The 26,063-nt window shown below is 49.2% G+C and overlaps 2 protein-coding genes across 3 annotated transcripts in view; both read left to right on the forward strand.

Moving 5' to 3' along the window:
* CELF1 (CUGBP Elav-like family member 1) overlaps window positions 1-5,276 on the forward strand; it is an 83,503-nt gene extending 78,227 nt beyond the window's left edge. The window contains exon 14 of the mRNA XM_029914763.1: window positions 5,195-5,276. The gene's annotated coding sequence lies outside the window, so the exon portion shown is untranslated. The remainder of the gene's footprint in view (window positions 1-5,194) is intronic.
* A 17-nt stretch (window positions 5,277-5,293) lies between these two features.
* Window positions 5,294-25,123, forward strand: RAPSN (receptor associated protein of the synapse). 2 transcript variants are annotated; one of them, XM_029914777.1, is made up of 9 exons: window positions 5,294-5,371; window positions 15,142-15,345; window positions 15,830-16,168; window positions 21,412-21,570; window positions 22,096-22,194; window positions 22,271-22,393; window positions 22,896-22,949; window positions 24,161-24,360; window positions 24,813-25,123. In XM_029914777.1, exons 2-9 carry the CDS (start codon window positions 15,154-15,156, stop codon window positions 24,883-24,885), a joined length of 1,239 nt encoding a protein of 412 aa, XP_029770637.1. In that variant the 5' UTR covers window positions 5,294-5,371; window positions 15,142-15,153; the 3' UTR covers window positions 24,886-25,123. The 2 variants fall into 2 exon arrangements, with proteins under 2 accessions (XP_029770637.1, XP_029770638.1); XM_029914778.1 differs by lacking the exon at window positions 5,294-5,371 and adding an exon at window positions 14,365-14,451.
* Window positions 25,124-26,063: the final 940 nt, after the last annotated feature.

The following is a 26,063-nucleotide window of genomic DNA, read 5'->3' on the forward strand; positions in this document are numbered from 1 at the left end:
TTGGATGGAAAGAGGCCAGGAACCCCAGCCTGAGCGAGACTGCCGTGCACCCCACAGTCTGACTGCACAGAGCCGCCTCTGTTGGCAGAAGGCGCCGAGGCTCCCCTTCCTGTGTATTCAGATCCGTGTTTGCCAATATATTTTGCTTTCAATTCCAAGAGGAGCTCTGGGAAAACCTGTGGATAAAACCAAATGCCAAACGTTGGACGTTGTTTCCTTTTCCTTTCTCTCTCTGATTGTTTTAATTGTTCTGTGGTGGTTTTAATGGATTTGAGACCCTGGAGCGGCAGCTGCCTTTCTGATTTCCAGCTGCTTTTTGTGAATAATTTAAAAAGAAAAAAAAAAGAAACTTTACATTTTGGAGACAAACCTGTGTGAGTTTTTTATTGGTACAAACGTTGTATTTAACACTAGGGGTTTTGTACAGTTTTTTGCCTTTTCTACTAGAAAACAATGTAAAGTGATTTCACAATGTGAAGAGAAAAAAAATTGCCACTATGACCAAACGCACAGTCTGTTCTGCAGCAACAACGGGATTCAATCAACTCAAAGTCGTGATTCAGCCGTAGAAATGCTTTTCCTTTACCTTGTTTGAGCTTTTCCTTTCTTTCCTGTTTTGATTTGCAAAAGAAAATGTCTTTTCTGTGTGAACTTGTGTTGTACTATGTAGAAAATTATGGATTTTACTTTAATGGTTTAAAAAAGAAAAGGGCAAGAAGAGCCTTTGTCGCTTTTCTGACCTGATCACAGAGTTTGTGTAGTGGATTAAAAAAGAAAAAAAAATTGTTACAAGTTTGGAGCAAGGGAGTATGTGTTTAAAAGGAATCTCCTTCCTTTTTTTGTGTGTTTTTCCTTTTGTCCCAATGGGGAACCTAAATCTGTTTTAATTGCACAGACACACGGACAAAAAGTCATTTTGTATCTGCCAAGTGTGGTACCTTCCTTTGTTTATTTGCTATTAAACTGTTTGAGAAGAACTGACGTTGTCTTCAGAGTTATTGATTGTCGGGGTGGTCAGTGGGGTCCTTGGGGCCGGTGGGATTGGTGGCATTCCTGAAAAATGGGTGCGGGCCCTACCAAGGTTTTGTTTTGATGTGCCTGTTTCATGAAACTGAACTCACCAAAGGCTCCTGAGAGACCATAACTTCTCCTCAGAAAACTCTCTTTTCCGTCATCCTATAGTCTTCCACGACAGCCCTGCTGATACAGGAGCATCTTCAAACTCTTGGAAACCTTAATTTTTGTGCTTCTTGCATTTCTAGTAGTGGCCACCACACTGCAGGATTGGCCAGACCCATGAGTGCAGATCGCCTCTCTGGGCTGTGGAGTCCCTGCGCGCCGGGGAGGGGGCTGCCCAATACGGAGCCCCAGAGCGGGGCACCCTGCCTGTCCAGGCCGTTAATGCTCCACAGAGTGATTCAGCCCCTTTCCCCTTCATTCCTGTCTCGGAACAAGGTCACAGAAGAGCATTTCTAGGATTCCTTGAGTTTACTACTCAGTAATTCTAGATCACTCTCTCAGACTCTACAGCTAGGCCTCCTCAGACATCCAAGAGCTGCAGGCTTGCACTGGCCTGGGAGTCTAGAGGCTGCAACCCCAGCACAGGGGCTGTGGGTGAGCCAGGCCTCAGCCTCTTCATAGGCCCCATTTGTGGGCCGTGTCCGCCGGAGCGTTTCTCAGTGGGAGTTAGACTGCGTTCTAGCCCATGAAATGTTTGACGAAGAGCTCTGGATGCAGATAAACTTGGTAACAGCGCTTCCTCATGTGTGTCCATTAAAAATAAGTTTAAAAGTGGAAACCGTGTTACTCTGCTCTAATTATCCTAGCTAACTTCATTGACTGTTTACCACAATCCAAGTGCTGTGGGAAACACTTGGTACATGTCAAAAGTTCCAATCTTTATAACATCCCTGGGAGGAAGCTACTGTTCCCATCCTCATTTTGTAGCTGAGTAAACTGAGGTTAAGACACTGGATCCGGGCGCCTGGGTGTCTTAGTCTGTTAAGCGTCTGACTTCAGCTCAGGTCATGATCTCACAGTTTGCGAGTTTGAGCCCCACATCAGGCTCTCTGCTGTCAGCGTGGAGCGTGCTTAGGATCCTGTCTCTCTCTCTCTCCGTTCCCCACTTGTGTGCATATGCCTGCTCTTTCTCTCAGAAATAAACATTAAAAAAGGTTCAATAAAAAGATACTGGGTTGTCTACCAGAAGGTGCTGTGCCCTGAAAATCATACCAGGTCTGCCTACCTCCCAGGCCCTTTCTCTTCACCACTGCTGAGGAGAAATAACCCCAGAAGAGCAAATAAATGCGCTTTAGCTAAGCTGTGCCTTCTCACACATGCTTGCGCACTGTCCCCTAGGCTCTGGTGGAGGGAACCTGGGGGCCTACAGCCCTCGTGGCTCACTCGGGGTGAGCTGATGCCAGCGCTCCCCCTGAGAGCAGCTGTCTCGGTGTAGACGGGGTTTGCCCCCAGATAGATGGTCAGCACACGTGACGAGGTGCTGCTTCCTGTGAGGACGGGTCTTTGCTGCGTCAATCCTGCCATAACTGTTCTTTACTTAGTGTTTTCTTCCCTTTGTGGTGAGACCTATATAACACCAAATGTTTTTTTTTTTTTTAATTTTTTTTTTGTTTTTTATTTATTTTTGATACTGAGAGAGACAGAGCATGAGAGGGGGAGGGGCAGAGAGAGAAGGAGACACAGAACCGGAAGCAGGCTCCAGGCTCTGAGCTAGCTGTCAGCACTGAGCCCGATGCGGGGCTCGAACCCATGAACGTGAGATCTGACCTGAGCCACCCAGGCGCCCCCACCAAATGTTCTTAAACCGTTTATAAGTAGAAAATCCAGGGACACTCAGCACATTTACAGTCTTGTACACCCTGGTGTTTTAAATCCCTTTGAAATGCAACTTTTTCGGCTTCACCTCATTTTGACCATTAATATGTAGGAAAGCACAAGTCTGATATTTTAATTATGTTTTTAATGTACATTATGTGTTTAAATACACATTAAACTACATAACGAATATATACATGTCTTCTCACTCAGGGTGTTTCACCCTTTCGGAAATGGTGCCAAGATAGAGTCGGGCTTCCTCTGAGGACTCCCATCCTGACTGGTGTCCTCTGTAATGAGAGGGTGATTGAAGCTGAAGTTCTCACCCATGAGGTCAGGTTTTTCTGTCACTCAAAGATCAAGGTGGCAGATCTTGTCTTTTTAAGTCTTTGCCTTAGGACTCTTGTTCTCCTGAGATAGAACTTGATATAAAAATAGAATGTGAAATACAACTTACATCTTTCAATTTAACATCATACTTAGATGGTTATTTGTCTTGAAAATTTACAAAAAGTGCTGAAAGTACTATTTTTTTTCCATTTTAAACTTTTTAAAAATAAATCGTTAATCATTTTTGAGAGAGCACTCGAGCACACACGTGAGTGGGGGAGGAGCAGACGGACCGAGGATCTGGCTCTGCACTGATGCCAGAAAACGTGGTGTGGGGCTGGAGCCCGTGAACCATGAGATCATGACCTGAGCCGAATTTGGATGCTTAACTGAGCCACCAAGGCGCCCCCCTTTTAAAAAAATTATTTTAATGTTTTATTATTGAGACAGACAAACAGAGCATGAGCAGGAGAGGGTCAGAGAGAGAGGAAGTCACAGAATCTGAAGCATGGCTTGAACCCACGAGCCGTGAGATCATGACCTGAGCCGAAGTCGGCCGCTTAACCGACTGAGCTACCCAGGCGCCCCCCCCTCCTTTTTTAAATGTTTATTTTAGAGTGAGAGTGTGAGGGGGGAGGGTCAGAGAGAGAGGGAGACAGAGGATCCAAAGTGAGCTCTGCCCTGACAGCAGAGAGCCTGATGCAGGGCTCAAACTCACAAACCTTGAGCTCACGACCTGAGCTGAAGTTGGATGCTTAACCAACTAAGCTACCCAGGTGCCCCCAGAAGTACTATTTTTAGCCTTTAAAACAATATTCAGGGGCGCCTGGGTGGCTCAGTCGGTTAAGCCTCCGACTTCAGCTCAGGTCAGATCTCACGTTCATGGGTTCGAGCCCCGTGTCAGGCTCTGTGCTGACAGCTAGCTCAGAGCCTGGAGCCTGCTTCCGGTTCTGTGTCTCCTCTCTCTGCCCCTCCCCCTCTCATGCTCTGTCTCTCACTGTATCAAAAATAAATAAAACATTAAAAAAAAAAATATTCAGGCTTGGGACACCTGGGTGGCTCAGTCAGTTAAGTGTCCAACTCCTGGTTTCAGCTCAGATCATCGTGATCGCATGGTTCATGGGATTAAGCTCTGTGTCAGGGTCCACACTGACAGCACAGAGCCTTCTTGGGACTCCCTCTCTCTGAGCCTCCATTCCCCACCCCACCCCTTTCTCAAAAACTTGTAAAAATAGGGGCACCTGGGTGGCTCAGTCGGCTAAGCCTCCGACTTCGGCTCAGGTCAGATCTCATGTTTGTGGGTTTGAGCTCCGCGTCGGTCTCTGTGCTGACAGCTAGCTCAGAGCCTGGAGCCTGCTTTTGGTTCTGTGTCTCCTTCTCTCTCTGCCCCTCCCCTTCTCATGCTCTGTCTCTCTCTGTATCAAAAATAAACATTTTTTTAAAACCTGTAAAAATAATATTCTGGCTTGTGCACCTTTATAATCCTATAGCTGTATCTTAATTAAACAGTTTGTATCCCTTTTTATTTTTATTTCTTTAATGTTTATTTTTATTTTAGAGAGAGACTGTGAGCAGAGGAGGTGCAGAGAGAGAGACACACACAACACACACAGAATCTGAAGCAGGCTTCAGGCTCTGAGCAGTCAGCACAGAGCCTGACACGGGGCTCAAACTCCTGAACCACGAGATCATGGCCTGTGCCGAAGTCAGACACTCAACTGACTGAGCCACCCAGGTGCCCCTATATTCCTTTTTATTTTTTTATTTTTTTAAATGTTTTATTTATTTTTGATACAGAGAGAGACAGAGCATGAGAAGGGGAGGGGCAGAGAGAGAAGGAGACACAGAACCGGAAGCAGGCTCCAGGTTCTGAGCTAGCTGTCAGCACAGAGCCTGACACGGGGCTCGAACCCACGAATGTGAGATCTGACCTGAGCCAAAGTCGGATGCTTAACCGACTGAGCCACCCAGGCGCCCCCCTATATTGCTTTTTAAAACCCACATGCAGTCCCTTTTTATTTTTGAATAGAATCCTCAGCACCTAGCTGTTGCCACGCTCCTGGTTCCCAGCTCGCCACAGAGGCAGCCTCTGCACCACTTTCTCTGCCTGCACACTGCCCAAGGCTCCCACGGCCTTCACCTGTTGTGCTCACCTGAGCGTCTCAGCCCCTGCTGAAGAAAGGCATCGGGAAGGAAATGAGACCAGGTTTGTGACTTCACCTCTGGGAATGTCACACTACTGTGTGATGGCGTTGCCCTTCCAGGGGGGATCAGAGATGGCTTTTTCTTGTACCTTCTGCCTTTCTCAAGCATTTTCCTTTTCTCTCAGGGGTCCTTCCCAACCCCCACCATCTGGTGTTTAATTTCTTCTGCATACCATTGACTTTCTCTCTCCCGGTTAAGGGTTCAGCTCTAGGGACAGCTCTTGCTTTTTTAGATCAAAGTCAGAGTCTTGGGAAGGGAAATGGGGCATAATTCAACTGAGAAGAGCCGTCCGGATGCTCCTGTAGCCAGGGCTCCAGGCCTTTAGTACTTGCTGCATCCTCACCAACACCCCCCCCTTACCCCTGAGGGAGACCCCGCTGACCTGAGGCCTCCTGAGGTTTCAGTGTTTTTAAACAGCTCGATGGAGATAGAATTCACATACTCTACAATTCACTCACTTAGAGCAGACAGGTCCTTGGATTTTAGTGTTGAGCAACCATCACCACAGCCTAATTTTAGAACATTTTCATCCACCCCAGAAAGAAACCCCACACTCATTAGCAGTCACTCCCCTTCTCACCTCCTCGTTTCCAGCCCCTGGCAACCACTAATCTTTCTGCGCTATAGATTTGCCTATTCTGGATGCGTCCTATAAATGCAGTCATAGAATATGTGCCTTTTGTGTCTGGCTTTCACTTACGCTGCCTCCCGAGGCCTGTTCTTTCCTCCCCCTCCTTGAAAGCAACTCAGCATTAGGCGTGCGCCACCTGCTCCTGCCATTCCTGGTCCTTCTGAGCTGCTCTCCATGCAGTCCAGCCATGTGTCTGCAGCCCCTGTTGCTTCCACCTCTTCTGGCTCCTTTTGTTACCTGCTGCACCCTCTGCCTCCCCCTGAGGCTGGCTGTCTTCTGGGCCTGTCTGCACTGTCCAGTTCGAGCACTCACGAGCCAGTGTAGCTATTTAATGTGAATTCATTCCTCGATTTGCCTCTAGCTACATGTGACCAGTGGCCTCTGTGTTGGACAGTGGAGGGACCTAGAACATTTCCATCATGGCAGTTAGTCACAGTGGTCAGGACTGTTCTAGATGTTACTTTGCTTTTTAAGTTTATTTAGAGAGAGAGAGTGAGCTTGAGCCAGGGATGGGTAGGGAGGGGCAAGGGGAGGAGGGATGCCAAGCAGGCTCCGTGTTGTCAGCATGGAGCCCAGTGCAGGGCTCAAACTCAAACTGAGGTCATGACCTGAGCTGAAATCAAGGGCTGGACGCTTCGCCGACTGAGCCACCCAGCGCCCCAGCATCACTTCTAAGAAGACAAAAGAACTCCCATGGCATGTGGGTGTCCTGGTTGGTGAAGCATCCCAACTTCCGCTCAGGTCATGATCTCACATTCTGGGTTTGAGCCTCGCATCGCTCTCTACGCTGACAGCTCAGGCCTGGAGACTGCTTTGGATTCTGTGTCTCCCTCTCCCTCTGCCCCTCCATCTCTTGCCCTCTCTTTCTCAAAAAAAAAAAAAAAAAAAATTAAAGATGACAAAATAACTCCCACACGGAGATTGTAGGCTGTTCTCTTCCACCCAGCACCTGGCAACATAGGAAGGTAGAGAATGGGGCACAGAGAAGCTACACTTCCTGTCAAATAGCTCTAAGAAGGACAGTTAGGTTTTTTAACCCGGGTCAGCCCGACTCTGGACCCCCTGTGGAGCATATTTCTTTGGGAGGGTCTATGGTGGGCCCTGGTTTAAATTCTACCTCAAGGGGCGCCTGGATGACTCAATGGCTCCTTGGAGTCCCAGGGCTGGCAGGTTAATAGGTAATTCGGGAAAACATTTAATGAATAAATGGAACAGATACCGAAAGATGATAGTCAATTTTGCTTAAGAGCTTCCTGATGTGCTCCCCCAATTATATTAAGAGTTTGACTTCAAAATTTCCACCCACTCCAGAAGAAATCTTTCTTCTCATTCCTTGTTTATAGATGGCTAGCTCCCAGCCAGTACCCAAGGCCTTTGTAGGCCCTCAGTGGCCTTGAAACAAACGGCAGCCAAGTTCCTTAGAGCCTTTTTATAGGGATCCTGCCATACACCTTCCGAGGCAGCCCCCATGGGCCCTGTCACACAAGGAAGTTGGTGCCAGCACGGGCTTGGCCCTCTGCTGCTACTGGAGAGCCCCTGTGGCATCTGGGAACTCCAAGAGAGGGGCACCTACCTGCAGTCCACCAGCTTTGAGAGCGTCCCCGACCCAGTCATCCTTAACGCTCAATGTGCCCAGAGTCCGAGGCTTGCATGGCACAATAACCCTTTAATTTTTTTTGTTTTTATTTATTTTTGAGAGAGAGAGACAGCATGAGAAGGGGAGGATCAGAGAGAGAGGGAGACACAGAATCCGAAGCAGTCTCCAGGCTCTGAGCTAGCTGTCAGCACAGAGCCCGACGCAGGGCTCGAACCTACAAACTGTGAGATTATGACCTGAGCCGAAGCTGGCCACTTAACCGACTCAGCCACCCAGGCGCCCCACCTTTAATTTTTTTTAATTTTTAAGAAATATTTATTTTGGGGAGAGCACAAGCGGCAGATGGGCAGAGAAAGGGGAACAGAGGATCCGAAGCAGACTCTGTGCTCACAGCAGTGAACCCAGTGTGGGGCTGGAACTCAGAAACCGCAAGACCATGACCTGAGCTGAAGTTGAACACTCAACCGACTGAGCCACCCAGATGCTCCCACAATGACCTTTTTAAAAAAATCATTTTAGGGGCGCCTGGGTGGCTCAGTCGGTTAAGCGACCGACTTCAGCTCAGGTCACGCTCTCACAGTTGGTGAGTTTGAGCCCCATGCCGAGCTCTGTGCTGACAGCTCAGAGCCTGGAGCCTGCTTCAGATTCTGTGTGTGTGTGTGTGTGTGTGTGAGTGTGTGTGTGTGTGTGTGTGTGTGTGTGTCTCTCTCTCTCTCTCTCTTTCTCTCTCTCTCTGCCCCTCCCCCACTCACACCTCTCAGAAATAAATAAAAGTTAAAAATTTTTTTTAATTATTTTAGGGTTTGGGGCGCCTGAGTGGCGCAGTTGGTTGAGCGTCTGGCTTCGGCTCAGGTCATGATCTCACAGTTCGTGGGTTCGAGCCCTGCGTCAGGCTCTGTGCTGACAGCTAGCTCAGAGCCTGGCGCCTGCTTCGAATTCTGTGTCTCCCTCTCTCTCTGAACCTCCCTTGCTCGCCCTGTCTCTCTCTGTCTCTCAAAAATAAATAAAAAACATTAAAAACTTTTTAAAATTATTTTAGGGTTTGAAGGGGTTTTTTTAATTGTAATGCAAAACATTAAATAGTTATATAGACGAGGTTTGAAAGTATGGTGGGAAAATATTTGTTCAGGCGTCTCTTAATCTGGTTAGACCTCTAGTCCTTGGACCTTGGACAAGTAAGGCAAGTAAATGACTTGATTCTCTCAGCCTCACGTTCCTCACGTGCCAAATGGAACTCAAGACACCCACCCAGCAGCGCTGGGAAGATGAGAGATTGGCGCAGGGCCGCCCCTGGCAAACAACGTTCAGCTTGCTAAAAACCCTGAGTATATAAAAGTTAGAAGTGAGCGTTTCCCCATCCCACAACCCATTGATAACTGTTAAACAGATGGGGTAAGTGTGCTTCCAGAATTTTTCTGTCTATATACAAAAAATATGTACATATATAATTTTTGTTAATAAAAATGAGACCGTGCCGTAATGTACAGAATGTTCTGCAGCGTGCAGCTCTTCATTCACTATGTCACAGGCACCCTTCAAGCTCAGTATGTATCCCATGATCTACAACTTTCAGCTTTAGAAGCTACATGGCATTTCATGGTTTCTTCTCCACTTTCCTACTGGACATAGATTATTTCTAGTTTTTCCACTATTATGAACAGTCAAAGCCAATTCCAGGAAAGTTCAGTAGACCCTTTATAGGGGTGTCACTTCAATGACTCGGTTTCATTTGGTTTTCATAGAAACCTTGCCAGAGAGGTGATACCCAGGAAAATGAGTATGTCTAGATGGACGAACTGCCCAAGGATCCCACAAATCCTGGCAGAGGGGGCCTGGGACTGTCCCCTCTGGTTACATTTGTCATGCTTCTGGAGCAAGGGCCAGGCGGCAATGCAAGTGAGTGAAGGGAGGCCGACCTAAGATGACAGATGACACCCAGCCTCAGTGTCAAGGCAGGAACCGTGGGAGCGAGGTGGGGGCTGTGGGGGGAAGAGAACTTCTCGGTCACCCACCTGGCCGGCTGACCTGCAGAACACCAGGACCCAGGTTGTTTGACCTTCTGGTCTCCAGATGAAGCAGGAAATGCGGAGTTTCGTATAAATCTCCAGGTAACCAACGTAGCCAACAAACTCAGAGCTCTTCAGCCTTTGCATACCACATCGAGACCCCTGCTTCAGCCCCAAACGTAATATTCTACATTTTTTTAATGCTTATTTATTTTTGAAAGACAGAGTGTGAGTGGGGGAAGGGCAGAGAAAGAGGGAGACTCGGAATCTGAAGCAGGCTCCAGGCTCTGAACTGTCAGCACAGAGCCTGACGCGGGGCTCGAACTCAAGCCGTGAGATCATGACCCGAGCCAAAGTTCGAAGCTCAACTGACTGAGCCGCCCAGGCGGCCCATATTTCTACTTTTGATTATAAAGCAGGGGTGTAGCACGTGAGGCATGTAGCTCGTACCTGACCCAGAAGGCATTTGGCTGAAGCCTCCGTCCTCCTGTGTCGCACCACCTGGGGAGGTTAAGTGGCCCCCAAAAGACCATTTCAATCTGTCCTTTTGACTTCCAGGGGCCATCGTCTGCCTTCACTGGCAGGACTGGTGAGCAAGGCTTGACTCTTAACCCTCTCCTGAGCCGCCTTTATATACATTTCTTCTGGCCACGTGACCAGAGCCTCGGCTAAGACCAGAGACCAGAGAGCTTGTTGTGATTTCTGAAAACAGGTGTCCGATTCCCCTTTTCTTTTCTCCCTCACCCTCTCCCTCCTCCTTCTTGAGACAGTATCATGGTTAAGAGAGGGACCCTTAGAGTCACACTGCTCAGATCCAGTTCCTGCTCTGTTTCTAGCCGTGTGGTCTTGGGCAGGTCAAATTAACTCTCAGTGCCTCAGTTTCCTCATCTGTAAACTGGAAGAAATGTTTAGTTCAGGAAATTTTAGTTGTTGTCATACTTCTGTTGGTCTCTCACTTTACTAGGGGCTGTGCACGTGCTAGGGGTACAAAGACAAACCACAGTCTTTGCCCTAAAGGAGCATGACCTTGACATAACTGTGTGCAGTAGTCAGTAAAGGGCTGACTGGGGCAAAGGGAATCTTTCTCCTGCCCAGTTTTCAAGTTTTGAGATCATTTGAGTTCCCAGGTACCCAAAAGGTACCCAGACTCCTTTGGGGCACAGATATAGGCTGCCCCTGTCCTTTCCTTCCTGCCAAAGACCGAGATGAATTCAGGTCTGGACTTTTGAGCCAGAGTCAATCTGCTAGGTCTTCAGCACTTTCCCTATAGGCCAGTTTCCTTCCCTTCTGGAGGTTAACTTTCACCAAGGACCCCACCTTCCCAGATGAGAGGAAGATCCCGGCCAACTCTCCTGTGCAAATGGCTCCGTGGCTGGCCACCGAAACCCCCCCTCTCCCACTTTCCCAGCTTCCTGTGGTGGTATTCAAGAGCACTTCCCCCCCGGGGAGTCTCCATGGCCTTGCCTAGTCCCCTCCACCTCCACTGAGCTGTAACCTGGAGCATGGACTCTTGAACTGGCTATGAGCCCTCCTGCCCCAGATTGCCCCTCTCTGGACCCACTTGGCTCACAGTAAACAGGAAGCCATCTCTGCCTATGCCTCAGTTTCCCCAGACTGAGGCAGGACATGGCAAAGTGGCTGTGAAGCCTGCAGCAGTTGCTTTGAATTTCAAAATTAGACTTTTGTTCCTCCCTCTTTTCCCATTCATTCACTCAACATGTTTATTGAGTGACTAGCATGTGCCTCGCCTTGCTCTGGAGATAGTGGTAGATGAGACAGTGTCGCTGCCCACACATGTGAATAGGGAAGCGTTAAGCAAACAACCTTATTGATGACTATAAAATTATAGAAATAAGTCTTGTATCAGAATGGGATGTAAGTCTCCATGAGAGTATAATAATAAGCTGATTCACCCTAACTAGAAGGTAACTAAGCAGAATGTTGGGGTAAGGAGGAAGAAAGGAATCAAGAGGTACCAAGGCCCTGGGGCAGACAGGTTGCCAATTCCTCAGAAGTTGAGGACCACAAAGTATGAAAACATGGCGTACATTGGTGGCTCAGTTAAACATCCGACTGTCTTTTTTTTTTATGTTTATTTTTGAGAGAGAGAGAGACAGTACATGAGGGAGGGACAGAGAGAGAGAGAGACAATCTGAAACAGGCTCCAGGCTGTCAGCACAGAGCCCGACACGGGGCTTGAACTTGGGAACCACGAGATCATGACCTGGGCCAATGTTAGATGCTTAATTGACTGAGCCATCCAAGCACCCAAGTGTCTGACTATTGATTTCAGCTCAGGTCATGACCTCATGGTTCATGAGTTTGAGCCCTGCATTGGGCTCTGCGCTGACAGTGTGGATCCTGCTTTGGATTTTCTCTCTACCCCTCCCCCCGCTTGCTCTCTCTTAGAATAAAAAAATAAACTTAAAAAAAATTTTTAAATGGAAAATAGGAAGATTTGTCCATCAATGTTCATAGCATGGTTATACTTTACAGTCCAAAAGTGAAACAACCCCCAAATGCCTATCAACTAATGAATGGCAAAATGAAACAGTGTATCTATCCAATGGATACTGTTCAGCTATAAAAAGGAATGAAGTACAATATGGATGAGCCTTGAAAACATGATGCTAAGTGGAAGAAGCCAGTCACAAAAGGCCACATATTTTCTGATTGCATTTATATGAAATGTCCAGAGTAGACAGTTCCATGGAAAGTAGATAGTGGGGACGCCTGGGTGGCTCAGTCGGTTAAGCATTCATTTCTTGGTCTCGGCTCAGGTCATGATCTCACAGTTCTTGGGTTCAAGTCTTGCATTGGGCTCTGCACTCACAATGTGGAGCCTGCTTGGGATTTTCTTTCTCCCTCTCCCTGCCTCTCCCCTGCTCGCTCTCTCGCTCTCTCTCAAAACTAAATAAACTTTAAAAATAAAAGATAATTAAAATTAAAAAAAAAGAAAGTAGATAGTGGTTGGGAGGTGTAGTAATTTTCTCAGGCCACCATAACAAATACCGTAGACTGAGTGGTTTAAACAGTAGGAATTTATTTTCTGAAAGTTCTAGAAACCAGAAATCAGAGATCAGGGGTTGACAGAGTAGATGGCTCTTTCCTATGTCCTCACTTCGTCTTATGGTGTCTGTGTCCCTTTCTTTCTAATGTTTATGTATTTTTTTAGAGACAGAGCATAAGTGAGGGAGGAGTAGAGAGGGAAACACAGAATCCGAAGCAGGCTCCAGGCTCCGAGCTGTCAGCACAGAGCCAGACGCGGGGCTCGAACCCACAAACCTGAGCCGAAGTCAGACGCTTAACCAACTGAGCCACCCAGGTGCCCCATGGCCTGATCTTTTTCTTATGACCCTAGTCATACTAGGTTAGGGCCCTCCTTAATGACCTCATTTTACCTCTTTAAAGATGGTGGCTCTAAGTACATCCCTTCTAGGGGTTAAGACTTCAACATATGAATCAGGCAGGGCACCAATTCAGCCATAACAGGAGGGATGGAGTTACTTCTCATCAGTGTGGGGCTTCTTTTTGACGTGGTGAAAATGTTCTGGAATTAGTGGTGATCAATGCACAAATCTGTGAATGCACTAAAAACTGTCCATTCTGGGGCGCCTGGGTGGCTCAGTCGGCTAAGCCTCCAACTTCGGCTCAGGTCAGATCTCATGTTCGTGGGTTCGAGCCCCACATCAGGCTCTGTGCTGACAGCTAGCTCAGAGCCTGGAGCCTGCTTCTGGTTCTGTCTCCTTCACTCTCTGCCCCTCCCCTTCTCATGTTCTGTCTCTCTCTATATCAAAAATAAATGAAACATTAAAAAAAAACCACAAAACTCTGTCCATTCTAAAAGAAGGAACTTTGCCCTGGGGCAAGAAAGAGCCTGGTGTGCAGGGAAGAAAGTGAAAAATCAGGGGAGACGGGCTGGTGGGGTTGGTGGGTCCCTGTTACCTAGGGTTCTCAACACCAGGAGCCCCAATACTTTAAGTGTCTGCTTTCTACTTAAGATGTTATGCTCTCTAAATAGATGTCTATATAAGACATCTCTACATGAGGTGCCTGGGTGCCTCAGGCTGGTTGAGCGTGTAACTCTTGGTTTCAGCTTGGGTCATGATTCAGGGTCCTGGGGTCAAGCCCTGTGTCGGGCCCCATACTGGGCATGGAGTCTGGGATTCTCTCTTTCCCTCTACTGCTTGTATTCTCTCTCTCTCTCTCTCTCTCTCTCTCTCTCTCCAAGAATCTACCACTTTAAGTAAACTGATATTCAAAAATTTAAAAATCTAAAAAAAGGTGTAGGGCACCTGGGTGGCTCAGTTGTTTGAGTGTCCGACTCTTGGTTTCCGCTGAGGTCATGATCCCAGGGTCGTGGGATCGAGCCCCACATTGATCTCTGTGCTGAGCATGGAGTCTGCTTAAGATTCTCTCTCTCTCTCTCTCTCTCTCTCTGCCCTTCTCCCCTCCTTGCATGCTCTCTTTCTCTAAAAATAAAAAAATAAAATACCTTTTGGAAAAGATGTTGCCCTTCTCCACAGTGTCTGGCACTAACGCACATTATTAGGAACCCTTTCACACAGGATGGGGATTGGAATTGGGACGCTTTTTAAATGTTCAAGGGTCTGCTCCTGTCCCTGGTGGGTAGTGTGCCATGGAGCAGGTGGCCACAGCTCGGGCTAACCTCTTGCTCTTCTACGTCCTCTTCAACATTCAGTCCTAACAATCCACTGAGGTGGAAAACAGGACTCTCCTGCCCAAAGCCACACGGCCCACACAGCTAAAAAACGGCAGAATCAGCCCGGCTCCAGCGTCCACGCTGCTCCCCGCTCCCCTGTGCTGCCTCCCAACAGCCCTGTGAGGTAGGGTTTATTAGCCTGTTATTATCATCATTTGACATAAGGAAGCCGGTGTGCCGAGAGGCGAACGCCATGGCGTGGGTCGTCCTGTGAGCAAGGACTGGACGTTGGGAGAGCTGTGGGCATGTGCATGGATCAGAGACCTCAGGGCAGTGCCGGCAGACCACAGAAACAGCCTTGGGGAGGGTGGGTCTGGGGGAAGGCTGTGATGGCGAGAGGCAGGCTTCAGGGCTGGCCACCCACCTCACTTCCTCCCTGCTTCCTCCCAGCCCTTAGCCCACCCCAGGAGGCAGCTCCTTGGCCAGGGGAGGGCCTGCCCTGCCAGGGGAGTTGGGGCCAGTGTCAGAGGTGCTGCAGAGACACCCACGGTGGGGGGGGGGAGGACAGGGGGCAGGGCGCCTGCATCCCTGGGAAGCCAGCTCCCAGCTCGCGGTGGGTGCAGCAGAGGCCCGCGTGACATTGAGGCTGACATTCCTCAGCAGCCACGTGGCCCCAACTGGCAGGGACAGCTGCGATCAGGGGCCGCACCAGCTTTGTTCCCAGGGTGGCGCCCGCTCTCCATCCAGGCCCTGCTCGGCTCCTGCCCTGGGGGCTGCATTCCTGCCCGGGGCTCCGTGGGCAGCTGGCACCGTGGTCCCCGCCATGAGTGCCTAGAAGCCCGCAGCCACCAGGGTCTCTCCGTGTACCGGGCAGGGCTCTGGAAAGATGGGGCAGGACCAGACGAAGCAGCAGATCGAGAAGGGGCTCCAGCTGTACCAGTCCAACCAGACAGAGAAGGCGCTGCACGTGTGGATGAAGGTGCTGGAGAAGAGCGCGGACCTCGTGGGGCGCTTTCGCGTGCTGGGCTGCCTGGTCACCGCGCACTCGGAGATGGGCCGCTACAAGGAGATGCTGAAGGTGGGCCTGGCCTGGCTCCCCCTGGGCTTTGGACCCTCCTGCCTCCTTAGACTCCTCTGTGTCCCATAGGCTAACAGCACGGCCCCATAGGGGGCTCTGCGTCCCATCTAAGGCCCTGTGGCCTTGAATTTGGGTGTCTGAAACTGAGACTGAGCTTCTTAGCTTGAGTGTTCAGGGATCTCCAGGCCAGGTCCGGGAGGCTAGGTTCCAGCCTTGCCATTTGGGATTCTGAGTCGGAACCCGGGAAGACATCAGGTTTGGGGCTGGGGGTGGGCGGCCCATGTAGCTTGGGGCTGAAAGGCAGAAGCTATGGTTCTGAGTTTGGCCCCAGGGCTGACCCTTCTCACCTATGGCTGGGGAGCAAAGAACTCATCTGAGGCTGGGCTGGAAGCTCTGGGTCCCAGGGCTTGGCTGCAAGGCAGGGAGGTGGTTTGGTTCAGAGGCTGAGTCCAGGCTGACAGCACCTGCCCCCACCTTCTGGCAGTTCGCTGTGGTGCAGATCGACACTGCCCGGGAGCTGGAGGATGCTGACTTCCTTCTGGAAAGCTACCTGAACCTGGCGCGCAGCAACGAGAAGTTGTGTGAGTTTCACAAGACCGTCTCCTACTGCAAGACCTGCCTCGGCCTGCCCGGCACCAGAGCAGGCGCCCAGCTCGGAGGCCAGGTCAGCTTGAGCATGGGCAATGCCTTCCTGGGCCTCAGCCTCTTCCAGAAGGCCCTGGAGAGCTTCGAGAAGGCCCTGCGCTATGCCCACAACAACGACGATGCCATGCTCGAGTGCCGTGTCTGCTGCAGCCTGGGCAGCTTCTATGCCCAGGTCAAGGTGGGCCTGGGCCCAGGGGGAGGGAGGGTGGCGGAGGGCCCAGGTTCCCTGACACCCTCGCACAAGCCATGCTCCCTTTTCAGGACCTCGCTGAGTCCTCCCACGTAGGAGAGTCTGAGAGGGAAAAGACTTACCCAGGAAGGTAAAGACTTACCAGGAAGGGCAGAGACAGAATTCTCTGTCTGCTTTCCTGGGAAATGGGAGACTCCTGTGTGAGGACGGGCCACGAACCCGCACGCACTGCCGTGTGTTTTGCTGTGTGATCTTGGACACAGCACCTCTCCTCTCTGAACCTTGGTAGGTGAAGCTATAAAATGAAGAATAGGGCCCACTTTCCAGCTTGGTTGTAAGAATTTATTCATCAAGTATTTATTGCTGGGCTCTGTTGGCTTGGTATGCAAGCAGGGAAAACAATCAGAAAGCCTCTGGCCTTGTAAAGGTTGCATTCTAGAAAAAGACAGATAAACATAATCAGTAACTCAATCGTACAGTGTGCTAGAAAGTGCTTAGGAGGGGGGCGCCTGGGTGGCTCTGTCAGTTAAGTATCTGACCCTTGATTTCGGCTCAGGTCTTGATCTCTCAATTTGTGGGATGGAGCCCTGTCAGTGCACTGTCAGTGCAGAGACTGCTAGAGATTCTCTCTCTCTTTTTCTCTTTCCAATAAATCTGTATACATTAAAAAGAAGAAGAAACTGCTCAGGAGAAAGGAAAGAAGGAAAAGGGGGTGGGAAGTGCCAAGGATGGAGTGTTGCAGTTTCAAATAGGGTGACTAGAAGGCTCCCTAGAGGTGGGATCAGTCTGATGATTGGAAGCAGACCAGAGGGTGAGCCGTGCAGAAATCTGGCAAAAGTCTGAAAAAGAGACAACAGCTAAATCAAAACCCTGCTCTGGGGAGGGCGGGGAGGTGGAGGAGGGCTCAGCTGGCATGTTCCAGGGCTGATGGAGGCCAGCATGAAGGCAGCAGGTGTGTGAGGAGGAGCCAGGAGGTGGTGAGGTCCCAGTGGTAAGGAAGGGGGAGGGGAGAAGACAGATTGTGAATAAGCTGATGGCCAGTGACCACAGGCTTCTTTCTGGTCCCGTGTTTGTTCTCCTGGGGCCCCAAGGCTCTTGGCCCACAGGGGGTTGATGATGCCTGGCATTCAGTAGATGTTTAATAATTCTGAGGGTTACTGGGTGTGTAAATGCTGATGAACCGGAAGTGGTGTGTGAGGACTGAGTCACCCAGGACAACACCGAGGATTTTGTTTTCAGCAGGTAGATGTACGAAGAATCCATTCAGGGCTGCCCGGGTGGCGCAGTCAGTTAAGCGGCAGACTCTTGATCTCAGATCAGGTCATGATCTTGCGGGTTCGTGGTTCGAGCCCACATCCGGCTCTGCGCTGATGGCAGGGGCCTGCTTGGGATTCTCTCTCTCCTTTCCTCTGCTCCTCCCCACTTGTACTCTCTCTCTCTCTCAAAATAAATAAACTTAAAAAAATTATTTTTAAGAATCCATTCAGTGAGATTCGACAGGGTGGGAGAGGGATGAGGTGTTTTAAAACCTTTTTTGTTACAAAGAAAATTAACATACAGGAAAATAGAATAATATAATGAATCTCCATTATACCCACCACTTAGATTTAACAGTTGTTAATATTTTGCCACAATTGACTTACATATTTCAGCTGAAGTGTTGTGATGTGAAATTAGTGACATCATGGTATTTTACCCTGAAGTAGTTCAGTATGTATCCCTAAAAGAAAAAAAAAGACATTTTCTTATATAAGGACATTTTCTTACATAATCACAATTATCTCTTAAATTTCTCTGCTTATGCTGAAAACACACCTTTACCCTCAGCTTCTGTGAATTGGAACACAAGTAAGAGGCACGTGTGCAGCAGACATTACGTCCCTTAAGTCTCTTCCAGCAGAAAATTTCTCTCCTTTTATTGTCTATGATTAAAAAAATTTTTTTAATGTTTTATTTATTTTTGAGAGAGAGAGAGCAGAGTGCAAGTGGGGGAAGGGCAAAGAGAGATTGAGATGCATAATCCGAAGCAGGCTCCAGGCTCCGAGCTGTCAGCACAGAGCCCGATGCGGGACTCAAACCCATGAGCCAAAGTCAGACGCTTAACTGACTGAGCCACCCAGGTGCCCCTCTTATAATTTTTATCGGAGAAGGCACTCATTGCCCTGTAACATGTTTCACTTCACTGTCCCATTGCTTCCACAAGGAGTCGTGTGATGACTTTTTTTTTCTCTTCTTTGCCCCCTGCGAACTAGAACTTAGTGACTTGGGAAGTCTTGGGTGACACATTTTTGCTAAGAAGACTGGGTAAGCCCTGCAGCTTACCTCATGTTGCATCAAATCCGGTAGACGGGGTCACAGCCTGATCCCTCTGATTGAGGGCTCCCGTTTCTCCTTTCAGGGCCAGCAGGTGAACTTGGGGGTGACACTGGGGCACCCTGTGAATATTCAATTCTGCAGCAACATTTTCCATAACAGTTTTAGCGTCCAGTGATGTTTGTTGCCTGAATCACTTCTCTTAATTTCAACTGTAATGAAATGGCAATTTCCCAGCTCTAACTATTCTTTCTGTAATTGCTGGCTGGATTTCTTGGTCAGGACGAACTCTCCCCCATCACATGGGGCTCCGTGGCTCCTCTGAAACACAATTCGTACAGGAAAGGTGGGATCAAAACTTCTTCTTTCCTTTAACGACCACTTTCGTAATAAGGAGTTGATGTCATAGCTGCCTTCAAGGATCAGATCGCGTATTTGTTTTGCTTTCTTCTTTTGGAGTATAATTATGAAATCCTGGATTGTTTTAATATTCAATATTCTTCAGTTAATTTTAATCTCGTTCTTTGTGATGCTCAAATTATATTAACTTTATTTTTTAAATATTTTTTTTGATTCAATGTTTGTTTATTTTGAGAGAGATAGAGCGCAAGTAGGGAAGAGGCAGAGAGAGAGGGAGACACAGAATCTGAAACTGCCTCCAGGCTCTGAGCTGTCAGCACAGAGCCCAGCGCAAGGCTCGAACTTACAAATTGTGAGATCGTGACCTGAGTGAAAGTCGGACGCGCAACCAACTGAGCCACCCAGGCGATCCCATATTAACTTTAGTTACCGGAGTTCCTTCACTATGGCTCCTGTGTCCTTTTGACAAGACTTTATGTAAACAAGTGTTCTTGTTTTCTGAACAATAAGCTATCCCACTGCTCATTTTGCACATCCACTGCCCCAGACCCAGAATCAGCCATTTCTCTGGGCTCTTTTTAGTGGGAAATTGTGTTAAAGACCAAACGTGGGTTCTCAAGGTGCTCATTGCTACTGGGTTGTCATGGCTTCAAAGTCTTTTTAGTTGCCAAGACAACTGAAGTATATGCCAATATTTGCAATTCAAATCTAATGTTTCAGAACTTTCTGTAATTTATTTTAATCTTGATTCTCTTTTAGGCTGAAAATTTTGACTTTTAGCAACATAATTACATATTTACTTTAACATACAAAATACAAAAGATGCTTTCAAAAGACAATACCAATATTACTTTAAAAAAAGAGAGAACTGAAAGATGTTTAAGATTTCTTTGCTGCTCTTTTGTCTTTATCATACATTCTACTACGGATGAACTGCCCAAGTACATATATTCTAAGGTCATATGAAATAACTTTCTGTGTGGTTATATTAATATAATACAATATAATACATTATAATGTGATAATATATTATAGAATTATATTTAATATTATATTGCATTATCATATTATAATAATTATATAATTAAGCATTATAATTAGTTAATTATAATATTAGTATGATGATACATAGGGTCATTTATTTACATTTTCTTTTTCCTTTTCTTTTCTTTTTTTTTTTTAGAGAGAGAACACAAGTGAGGGAGAGGGGTAGGAGGAGAGAGAGAAAATCTTAAGCACTCTCCACGTTAAGCGCAGAGCCCAATATGGGGCTCAAACCCATGACCCTAGGATCATGACCTGAGATGAAATTAAGAGTCTGATGCTCAATTGACTGAACCACTCAGGCCCCCCTTTTTATTTCCATTTTTTATTTTTAGGTTTAAAACAATATTTTTTAAAATTTGAAGCTGTAAAACATTTACATGGCTTCAAATTAAAAAGTATGTGACAAGGGGCACCTGGCTGGCTCAGTTGGTGGAGCAGTTGACTCTTCATCTTGGGGTTCTGAGTTCCAGACCCATGTTGGGCGTAAAGGTCACTTAAATAAATACAACTAAAAAGCATGTAACAAAATTTGTGAGGAACTGGTTTTTATTGGGGTTATCAAGAATTCTCTTTCAGTCATATTAACTTGGAGATGCTTATTAGATAGTAAGTGAAAGATCACACAGATTTTCTATGAGAAAGAACAGAGCAATGGGGCCGTAGCTGAAGGGAACATGAGGTCAAAAGAAGGTTGTTTGATTTTGACTTTTGTTTTAATGAGGTAGGAAACACCAGCGCATGTTTGTACGCTGATGGGAGTGACTGAGTTGAAAGAGACAAGGATTTATTCCAGAGCTCCATGGAGGGTCTCACGTCTGTGGGAGCCGGGAGCCCTCCTCCGCAGTGGCAGGAGGCAGGCAGGTTGTGGTCTATCCCGCGGATTAAGTGGAGAATGTGGAGAAGGGAGAGTCCTCTTTCACTTTCTTCTGTTTTCCCTGTGAGGACATGAGCATCACGTCCTGATTTGGAGGTTGGAGGAGAAAGAAAGGACAAGGGAGTGATTTTATTGCCTCAGTGTTCTGTTCTTCGGAGCAGACTCTGCTGGCATTTAGTCACTGAGCCTTTGGTGAGCCCCTGCCTTTAGGTACCAGGGGGCAGATGCCAGTGGTGACCTGGTGTCTGGTGCTCCTCCTGCCATGTGTCTCTGAAGCTAAGGGGCTCAGCTGGGACCCCATGAGGAGAATGAATGCCTTCTCATTCATTCCTTCATTCAACAAATAGTCACGGTGATGGTGCATCTACTAAGAGCCAAGAAGTGCTAGGCTCTTGGGACCTGTCAGCAAACAAGATGAAAATTCCTACATTCACGGAGCCTACGAATTTACAGTGGCTGCTCCCTCTGCCTGGGTCATTCTTTCCCTGGATACGCAAATGAATGACTGAAAGCCGGTGGGGCCTATCGGTACCCCCGATTCCTGGAGCAGCCAGACCCTGGGGCCCTTGACCCAGAGGCAGCTCCTGCCATTCGGTGTGCCCTTTCTTGTCCGACCTCCTCTCTGTGTCCCCTGCAGGACTACGAGAAAGCCCTGTTCTTCCCCTGCAAGGCTGCAGAGCTTGTGAGTGACTACGGCAAAGGCTGGAGCCTCAAGTACCGGGCCATGAGCCAGTACCACATGGCCGTGGCCTATCGCCTGCTGGGCCGCCTGGGCAGCGCCATGGAGTGTTGTGAGGTGGGGCAGGGGGGAAGGGCGGCGGGTGGGGAGTGGAGTGTGGTGGTGTGGGCCAGGGCGTCCTCCTTCCACACCAGCCCACTGAGGGTCCCAAGACCTGCCCTTGGCTCTGCTTCTCTATGAGCCTCTGAAGGATGCGTTTGTTCCACCCCTCCCCCCACCAGCCTCACTCCCTTCCAGTCCCTTCCCTCTGCCCAACCCATACACACCCTCTGTGGGGCACTTTAAGTAGGAAGAGAGCCAGCCTCTGGAGGTCCACTGACCTGGGTTCAAATCCTAGTGTTGCACTTATTAGCCGGGTGACCTTGATCCAGGTCACTTCTTCTCTCCAAACCTCTGTGTCTACTTCACTGGGTGTTGAGAGGTCTCGTGGCTCCGTGTGCGGGGCCTTAGCACCGTGCTAGGTGTCCTGGGCTCTGAGGATGTTGGCCATCCCTGGGCTGCCCTTGTCGGAGGGGCCCACTGAGTGAGGACACCCCGGTGGTGGGCAGGTAAGCAGGCCTGAGTGACCAGCCCCCCTCATAGGAGTCTATGAAGATTGCACTGCAGCATGGGGACCGGCCACTACAGGCACTCTGCCTGCTCTGCTTTGCTGACATCCACCGGAGCCGTGGGGACCTGGAGGTGAGGTCGCAGGGGCACGGAGGGAGGGGGCACAGGCCTGGCCCGGTCTGACTCCACTCTCGCCCTGGCTGTGCAGACAGCCTTCCCCAGGTACGACTCTGCCATGAGCATCATGACTGAGATTGGAAATCGCCTGGGGCAGGTGCAGGTGCTGCTGGGTGTGGCCAAATGCTGGATAGCCAGGAAGGCCCTGGACAAGGTGAGGTCGTGCGCTTTCCTACAGCTCCCGGCTTTCCCCACTGCTCCTATTTGTAGCCAGTAGGTCAGCCAGCAATCTGTGGGGCTGGTTCAGGCAGGACTCTTTCAGACACTTTGTTTGATGTCGGCCTCACCCGAATCCCATGAGGTGAATACATTCCAAGTCATTTTCCAGACTCAGAGAAGGCCCATGACGTGCCCGGACCCACAGCTAGTAAAGGGCCACAGCTGGGTTTGAACTCAGGATGCTTTAACTGCTTTCATGATTCCACAACACCCAAAGACACAGAACTGTTCTTCCTATTCTGCATCTGAGTAAACTGAGGCAGTATGTAACTTACCCATAGAGCTTTGTGACTGTGCTCCAGCCTCCTTCTGCTACCTTCCAGGGCAGCTGCCCAGCTCCCTCCCCAGGCCCACCCCTTCCCACCCCTTCCTTTCCTGTGAGCCATGGCCTCTGTCAGACAGCTCTGCCTGCAGCCCTGGCCTGTGTCGTCTTCCAGGCTCTGGATGCCATCGAGAAAGCCCAGGACCTGGCCGAGGAAGTGGGGAACAAGGTCAGACCTGGTTCTATCTTCTGGGCTTGGAGTCAAGAACCCGAGGTGGGATCTTGGGTGTGTGGGGAGGGCTGTCCTGAGCCCACACATGCCCTGAGCCCTTCTGGATCTCCATGAGTTGCTCCCACCCACTCCCAGACCCTGGCTGTTTCTCTTCCACACATAGAGCACTTTAGAGGGGAGGGCAAGAATTCCATAGCTCAGAGGACATCAGAATTCCTCAGAGCTTGGTGGTCACTAAAAGTCCTAACAGTGTCCCCTGCCCCCGAGAGCTGGGCACACACAGGTTCTTCTGGGCGTTGATCCCAGTCATCACTGTCTCCCTGCAAGGTGGGTGCTGCAAGCCCCATTTTACAGTTGAGGAAAGTGAGGCTCAGAGAGGTGCTCCAGGTCCCACACTTGGGACCTGGTCTTTTTTTTTTTTAATATTTTATTTATTTTGAGAGAGCACAAGTAGGGGAGAGGCAGAGAGAGAGGAGACAGAGCATCCAAAGCAGGCTCTGTGCTGATAGCTGCAAGCCCTATGTAGGGCTTGAACTCACGAACCGTGAGATCATGACCTGAGCGGAAGTTGGGCACAACCAACGGAGCCACCCAGGCATCCCAGGACCTGGTTTGTCTTCACTCCAAAGCCCATGTTCCTTCCATAGTGCATGTGGCCTCTCAAATTTAATAAACCTTTAAATGTTGAAAATAGGCTCAGTATTTCTTCAAGTCTTCTAGGAGACTTGAAATCCTCTGGGATCAGGTGTGCAGCCCAACTATAATGTCAGATATCTTTGGTTTTGGCTAGATTATACCCAGTTTTACCCAAGATTCTCAGGTTGGCCAGAAAGGCTGATGAGCTGTTGTGTGTATTTAATTAAAAAAAAAAAACAGGACAGCAAATTAATTATTATGGCGTCTTTGCAGCAGACTTTGTCAATAAAATGCTTCAAAAACACTGGGTTCCCAGCCAGTTCTAGGGGTGAGAACCACCCACCTCATCCACCTGCTCGTTCGTTCTGCATGAGGGGAAACAAAGGCCCAGAGAGGGCAAGACATTTTCCCTAGGCCCATCAGCAAGGCCAGAACATAGCCAAGACTGGACCCAGTGGGTCCTGACTACCTGGTGGTCCCTCGGGACAGCCTCTCGGGCTGGACAAGGAGGGGGGCTCTCCAGTCCTGACTTGGTCTTGTCCCCTACGCTCTCCGGTCCCTGCTGGGCCCAGCTGAGCCAGCTCAAGCTGCACTGCCTGAGCGAGAGCATCTACCGCAGCAAGGGGCTGCAGAGGGAGCTGCGCGCTCACGTGGTGCGCTTCCACGAGTGCGTGGAGGAGACTGAGCTCTACTGCGGCCTGTGTGGCGAGTCCATAGGCGAGAGGAACAGCCGGCTGCAGGCCCTGCCATGCTCCCACATCTTCCACCTCAGGTGAGGGCTCCTGGCCAGTGGGCAGGGGCCACCCAGGGTCTCTTTGGGGTATGCTAGGTCCCCGGCTGGCCTAACCACAATAGCGACACTGAACATAGTGTTTTCTGCGTTCCAAGCCTCTTCTAAGGGCTCCCCCTGTATTAACTCAGTGACTCCTCCCCGCAGCCCTATGAGGTGGCCATTATTATTCTCCCCAAAGAGAATTCAGAGAGGCCTCTCAAAGGCCATGAGATTCAGACACCCAGGGCTAGACAGGTACTGGCCTCCATGCCGATCTCCTGACTTCTGCCCTTCTGGAAGCCCCAGGACAGAGTGTCAGGGGCAAGCAAGAGCCTGGGGTCCCTCCCCTCTCCCTTGTTGCCTTCCCAGCTCCTGCGGGCGGGGGAGAGCAAGCCCAGGCCCAGGATGGAAGCATGGGTTCAGTGAGTGCACAGAGCCCTTTGCCTCCGCAGGTGTCTGCAGAACAACGCGACACGCAGCTGCCCCAACTGCCGCCGCTCATCCATGAAGCCTGGCTTTGTGTGAGTTCCGTCAGCAGTCTTGGGCTTCTGCCTCACTCCCCCCTGCTCCTTCTCCACCACCTTCCTGGAGGCCCCTGCCCGGCCATGCCTCGGACCCTCTTGACTCCCGGGGCAGCCACCAGGGCCTCCTCCAACCTCCATCAGGGCCCAGGGCCTGCCCCCTGTGGCTAGTCCGGGCTCAGCTGCCCTCCCTGACTCTTTGTACTTTGCTCTTTATAGAAAAATAAACTGTTTGTACCTGACCCCAGCGATTCTGACTCTTTGTGGGTGTGCTGGGGCCAGCACAGACAGGACAGCTTCTTCTCCAGCTGGTCTTCTTGACTCCCGTCAGGCAACTCTGATAAGTGTGAATTTGGGGTCAGCAGCCACCCCTGTGCTGACACTGACTCACTGGACAACCTTGAGCGAGTCACTTAACCTCTATGATCATCCATACCTTTACCTAAAGCTGAGAATGACAGGGGTGCCTGGCTGGCTCAGTGGGTAGAGTAAGCAACTCTTGATCTAGGGGTTGTGAGTTCAGGCCCCATGTAGAGTTTACTTAAAAAAATAAACTTGAGAATGACAATCCAATCTGTCCACTGGACAGAGCTGTTGAGAGGATGGAAGAAATGCTGTTACATGCAGAGGTGGTTTGCCAGCCTGAGCAAGCAGCTGAAAATGCTGTTATTTAAAGAAATTTCTGCCTTCAACTGCTTCCAAGAAAACTATTATACAGATTCTCACTGTATAGGGGTTATTTGTGATGGTTTGGCTTACATAAAAATTTTTTTAAAATGTTTTTTAAATTTATTTTCTTTTTTGAGAGAGAGAAAGAGCAAGAGTGAGAGCAGGGGAAGGTCAGAGAGAGGGAAACATAGAATCTGAAGCAGGCTCCAGGCTCTGAGCTAGCTATAAGCACTGAGCCCTACGCAGGGCTCAAACCCATGAACTGTGAGATCATGATCTGAGCTGAAGCCAGACGCTCAACCGACTGAGCCACCCAGGCGCCCCATGTGATGGTTTGGCTTAAAATATATGCTTACATGAAGTTCATCTTAGCGGTGCCCTGGGACTAACCTCACCGTATTAAGCAGAGATCCTCCATCGCAAAGGACACAGATACAACAAATGGGTCTCATATGACCCAGAGGTCTGCCCTACTCCTTGAAATGACAAGAAACGATTACAGACGTTGTCATA

This window comes from Suricata suricatta, chromosome 11, assembly GCF_006229205.1.
Source record: "Suricata suricatta isolate VVHF042 chromosome 11, meerkat_22Aug2017_6uvM2_HiC, whole genome shotgun sequence".
NCBI classification, from domain to species: Eukaryota; Metazoa; Chordata; class Mammalia; order Carnivora; family Herpestidae; genus Suricata; species Suricata suricatta.